This window comes from Quercus lobata, chromosome 10 (assembly GCF_001633185.2).
Source record: "Quercus lobata isolate SW786 chromosome 10, ValleyOak3.0 Primary Assembly, whole genome shotgun sequence".
Lineage (NCBI taxonomy): Eukaryota > Viridiplantae > Streptophyta > Magnoliopsida > Fagales > Fagaceae > Quercus > Quercus lobata.
In genome coordinates this window covers 38731281-38737531 of record NC_044913.1, presented here as the reverse complement: position 1 = coordinate 38737531, position 6251 = coordinate 38731281, and the positions used below count along the sequence as shown (strand labels likewise).

Below are 6251 nucleotides of genomic sequence, written 5' to 3'. Positions count from 1 at the left end.
GTTCTTAATCTCTGGGGGCTTATTTCTAATAAGCCACTTGAAAATTAAGTGAATCCAAAATATAATTGTAAGAAGCAGATATAGCACTGAATTTGTCAGGAGTTTGATGAAACCTAATGCAAAAAATGAACACAATAATTACATAATGGTAAGATTATAGGTCTGTAATTTAGATAATATATAGACCATCAAGAAAATATATTAAAAAGCAACCTTTATAAAGAATAGTCCCTTTGGATTCATCTCTATTCAGTATTATTAGTATCATTCCAAACTCATACAATGTGTTCTCTCCTATAATTCCAATTCACATGAAAATTGCTCTAGGTATTATAAGTTCTATTGCAATTTTGTTACAAACCGATTTGGAAGCTGAATTATGATGCCATGCATAATAGGTCGGCAAGTCCACATCAATTCACAACAAAAATGTACTCAATGTCTAGTAGTATAGATCATTGTGAATTAAGTTCAATGCATAATTAACCATTATTCCTCACTAAAACAACCACAATAAACATGACTCAAAAAGATCTAACCTTGGCAATTGAATCCATACAATTGACACAAAAAAGTGTAGATAACATTGGATATCCATGCCCATCATTGTAAATTCAGTTCAATGTATAATTAAACAAATACCCATTAACCATTATTCCTCACATAAACAAACCGAACAAAATACAACCAAAAAAAAAAAAAAAACCAATATCAGTACCAACTTCCCAAACTCCCCAAAAATTCAATACCTTTCACCTCAGTTTACCTTGGCCTCCTTCTTCCTAGTCTATTTATAATTAAAAAAAAAAATAATTAAAAGTCCTTCACAATTTTATTTATTTATTTTTATTTTTTTATTTATAACAAAACGATAGTGGCATTTATTGAGAACTTATAAAACTTGTACATCAGTAACTATTGAATCTGAAATACATTCCAGAATATCATAGCAAGTACATGAGTTAAGTATGCTGTGTCACCTCAAAAGAATGCAATGCACCTGAAAGCATGGCGAAGAGTTAGCAGGTCGTGTAGAAGGTTTTCAGTCTTAAAGCATATTAAGTTCTTGAATGATGGAGCTATCTTCATACTCTACCTCTAGGTCTCATATTGACAAATGCTAAGCAAATTCCAAGGCTTTACACATCCCCACAGCTAGCACTTCCAAACAATCATTATTAGTATCCAACAGATCTGGTGGTCCCTAAATAATGCTCATATACCAAACAGAAAAGCCTTTCCAAGGTTTTTTTTTTTTTTTTTTTTGGTGTGATTCTATATATCATACAAAGTTGAGATATACAAAGTTGGCTAATTTGGTACTCTTTCTTTCTTCTTTAAAGCAATTTGATGGTTGTTGAACCTTGCTTTCTTGAGTTATTTGGCTTTGATAGTCATAAAACTGCAAAGATTAAAGGAAGGGATTGGCTTGCAGATTAACGGTCTAAAGAAAATCAGAACGGATAACTGGAAATAGCAAAAAAGGAAAAAAAAAAAAAAAAACCACATTTATAAAATATATACCTGGACTATGGCTTGCATAGTACAACTCTGCAATGGAGTGCTCTACGTGGTTTTGGCTTTCAATAATCAACGCTTTACTAATCTCACTAATAATCTACAAAGGTCATTTTATTTTTAAAGCATTTACTAATTTGTTCCAAGCAAGAACCTACAAAAAATGATACACAGAAACAAACTAACCTAAGTAAAAAAAATTTTAAAAACCACATAAGATACATTAGTTATCAATCTGTTTGTTTATTATTTTGAAATGTAGTAATTAACAAAAAAAAATTCCATAATCCCATTTAAAAAAAAAATTATAATTACTATACATTCTAAAGCATGCATGTTGAGAGTTACCAAGTAAACGTCATGTGATTTCACAGGTTGTGGGAGATAATAAACAGATATTGGCAGAGGCTGGTTATCAGCCCTACTAGAAGCAATGAGTCTCTTAGTTTGGAACTATTGCGGGCTTGGGAACTTGCGTACAGAAGACCAATTTGCAGATTTTGTGTGGGCAAAAGATCCCTCTGTTGTGTTTTTAGCAGAGACATGGACAGATAAAGCAAGGTTAGAACAGGTTCAAAGACGTATTCAATTTAAAAATCTTTTTGTGGTTCCCCGTTGTAATAAGGCGAGAGGGTTGGCCATTTTGTGGAAAGAAGGATTTCCCTTGGAAGTTGAAAAATATTCAAAGAATTATATTGATACTGTCATCAATAAGGGCAAGGAGAATGCCTGGAGGTTCACTGGGTTTTATGGAGAACTGAACACCACTAAGAGACATGAAGCATGGTCCAAGTTACGAGCTCTAAAAAACCATGGGTTTATACCTTGGCTATGTGCGGGGGAATTTAATGAAATCATACAGTAATCTGAGAAGCCAGGTGGGCGTTCTAGGCCCCATCATCAAATGCAGGCTTTTAGAGATATTCTTGACGAGTGTGGATTTATGGACCTTGATTTTGTTGGTTTTCCATTCACTTGGCACAAACAATATCCCAATTTAACTATATGGGAAAGATAAGACCAAGCAGTTGCTACTAATGAGTGGTTCTCAATGTTTGCAGGTACAAAGGTGCACCATTTAGATGTCATATCATCAGACCATAAATCATTATGGATTTCATCGGAGCATATGTATTGCAATTTTCAAAAACCCTTCTACTTTAAACAAATGTGGTTGATTGACAAGGGTTGTAGTGACACGGTGGAGGCTGTGTGGAGTATAAATTCCAATGAAACATGGGATACCCGTGTGCTAAGAAAGTTGGAATCATGTGGGGCTGCTTTGACAAAATGGAGTAAAAAGTCCTTTGGTAGTGTCAAGAAACAATTGGAATTTGCTCGTAAACAGTTGAAAGTAGCTATGAAACATGCTATCAGGTCTAGAGACTCAAGCCATATGAGGTTGTTGGAGGATGAGGTTAATCAACTTCTTGATAAGGAAGCCAAAATGTGGAGGCAGCGGTCCAAAATTGCATGGCTCTGTGATGGTGATCGTAATACTCGGTTTTTGCATAGCAAGGCCTTTCAACGCCGTCGGCGGAACTATATTACCAAGTTGCATGATGCTAATGGAGGATGGTGCTCAAGCCAAGATCAAGTTAATGCCACCATTGTAGACTTCTACCAAAATCTCTTTACCTCGGGTAGCCCTAGCAATTTTGAGGAGGTTATTAAGACTATTCCACATGTTGTAACTGATGAGATGAATGATATGCTTATGGCTGAATTCAATATTGAGGAAGCGGAGGTTGCTCTAAAGCAGATGGCACATTTAAAAGCCTCCGGTTCGAATGGTATACCTCCTCTCTTTTATCAAAGTTATTGGTCCTTACTTGGGTTTGATGTGTCAACCACTATTTTGCACTATCTCAATTCGGGTTCTCTCCCCCAAGCCCTTTGCCATTCTTTTATTACATTGATTCCTAAGGTAAAGGATCCCACATATGTCTCTGAGTTGAGACCTATTAGCTTAAGCAATGTTTTGTATCGTATCTTTGCTAAAGTTCTCACTAATTGTTTGCAAGCTATTATGCCTAATCTTATTTCAGAGCATCAAAGTGCATTCTTGTCTGATAGGTTGATTTCAGATAATATATTGGTGGCATTTGAGACTCTACATTATAAGCGGAATCACAATAAGGGGAAATCTGGCTATATGGCCTTGAAACTTGATATGAGCAAGGCATATGATAGGGTGGAGTGGGAGTACATGGAGAGAGTGATGATAAAGATGGGCTTCCATTCCAGGTGGATACAATTGATGATGATGTGTATCACTACAACCTTTTACTCGGTGCTAATTAATGGGGAGCCCTATGGGCATATCACTCCAACACGTGGTTTGCGCTAGGGAGATCCACTATCCCCCTATTTTTTCCTCATGTGTACTGAAGGTCTCCATGGTTTAATTAGTAAGGCAGCCCATAAGGGTGACATTCGGGGTGTATCTCTTTGCTGGAATGGACCTAGAATCACTCACCTATTTTTTGCCGATGATAGCCTAATTTTTTGCAGAGCTAGAGAAGAGGAATGTCAAAGCTTACTTGAGGTGTTGGCCACGTATGAGAGAGCTTCTGGGCAGCAAATCAACCATACTAAGACCACTATTTTCTTCAGTAAATCCATCAATACTGACACTCAAACAACGATTCAAAACTTGTTGGGTGTTAATGTTGTTCGGCACTATGAGAAATATCTTCGACTTCCTTCATTAGTTGGCCATAATAAAAAGGAAATTTTTACCTACATCAAGTAGCAAGTATGGAAAAGGATTAAAGGGTGGGAGGGTAAGTTACTCAATCAGGTGGGTTAGGAGATACTAATTAAGGTGGTGGCACAATCCCTCCCAACTTATACCATGGCATGCTTCAAACTTCCTACCTCACTTTTTCATGAACTTGAGAGCATGATTTGTAGATTTTTTTGGGGGTAAAGGGGTGGTAATAGGAAGATTCACTGGGTGAAGTGGTCGGAACTTTGTAAGCCTAAGACACAGGGAGGTATGGGGTTCAAAGATTTTTCTCTATTCAATGATGCACTCTTGGCCAAACAAACTTGGTGCTTGCTCCATGACAAGTCATCTTTATTCTACCATGTGTTAAAGGAAAAATTCTTCCCTAATACCTCGGTTATGGTGGCCAAAATTCCAGCCAACTCCTCGTATGCTTGAAAGAGTATTATGAAGGGTAGGAACGTGATCAAATGAGCAGCAAAATGGAGGATTGGGTTAGGCAGGTTTGTCCATATTTGGGGTGAGAATTGGCTGCCCAACTCATGTCATTCCAAGGTCTTATCACCATGGGTTGAAGGGAGGGGAGTGAGTTTGGTGGCTAATTTGATCGATTCGGACATTAAGGAGTGGAAGGCGAATGTCATTGATAATTTGTTCTATGACTTTGAAGCAGCTATTATAAAAAAAAATGCCCTTCTACAGATCCATACAGGATGACGTCCTAATTTTGCCTTATAACCCCGATGGAGTCTATTCTATCAAATCCAGATACAGGTATCTACATGAGTAGCAGCAACACGGCCTGCCTGGGCCTTTAGACAATTTGGTACTCACGCCTCTTTGGAAGAAAATTTAGGGGCTTCGAGTTCGAAATAAAGTCAAGCACTTGGCTTGGAAGGCTTGTCGTAAGGATTCATTGCCAACCAAGACTAATCTGATTTGTAGAAAGGTCATTACTGAGGGCTGCTATGACGTTTACAAATTGCACTAGAAGGATGTGGTTCATGCCTTGTTCCTCTACCCAACTTTGCAACCTGTTTGGAGGTCTTGGGCTTAATGGAATCACTGCACGCTTCAGGCGTGCTCCTCTTTCATTGATATTTTTGAGCTTATTTTTGCAGGTAATAGGGAGCCTGAACTTTTTGTTGTTGTGCTATGGACACTATGGAATAGGAGGAATAATTTGCACTTGGGCAAGCCTACACTCTCACTCGGTCAAGTGGTTGATTTCGCTTAAGATCGAATCCTGGAGAGAGCTTCTTGCAGCGTTGATTTTCAACAACCCCGACCCCATCAGGTAGTAGCTTGGCAGGCACAAGTTCAAGATGCTTATAAAGTCAACTTCGATGGCGCGGTTTTTGTAGAAGAGGGACTTGTTGGCTTGGGAGTTGTGATCCATAACAACCATGAACTGATCATGGCTTCTCTTACTCAGCAAATACCTCTACTCGATTCAATTATAGAGGTGGAAGTCTTGGTTGCACGGAAAGCATTGGAGCTTACACTTGAACTTGGCTTTGACAACATCACTTTTGAAGGGGACTTTGAAGTTTTGATCAAATCTTTAGCAAAGGGCGGCAATTCTCTAGCTCACTATGGTCATTTAATTGCAGACATTCAAATTCTCATGGCTCGGTTTTCATCGCTTAGTTTATCTCATGTTAGGAGACATTGTAATAGTTTGGCACATGCCTTAGCTCAACGAGCATCCTTTACCTCTGATTTGTCAATCTGGATGGAAGAAATACCACCAAACCTTAACTTTGTATACATGGCTGATTTGAGTGGCCTAAGCTGATAATATTTTACTGTCTTGATTCTCAAAAAATAAAATAAAATAAATAAATAAAGCATGCATGTTGAAATCTGGTAATTAAAATCAAGGGTGAAAATTCCTAATGCTCCAAAACAAAATAAGCAAATCGCAAGCACCTTATCGTTAGTACTTCCCAAATCCAACATTTTTTTTTTTTTTTGAAATAGCTAGAGATGACAGCAAATC

General features: G+C 37.7%; 1 protein-coding gene across 1 annotated transcript; it reads left to right on the top strand.

Annotated features, from left to right (window-relative positions):
• Positions 1–4992: 4992 nt before the first annotated feature.
• LOC115964723 lies at positions 4993–6047 on the top strand. The gene is made up of 3 exons (XM_031083980.1): positions 4993–5023; positions 5371–5468; positions 5547–6047. Exons 1-3 carry the CDS (start codon positions 4993–4995, stop codon positions 6045–6047), a joined length of 630 nt encoding a protein of 209 aa, XP_030939840.1.
• Positions 6048–6251: the final 204 nt, after the last annotated feature.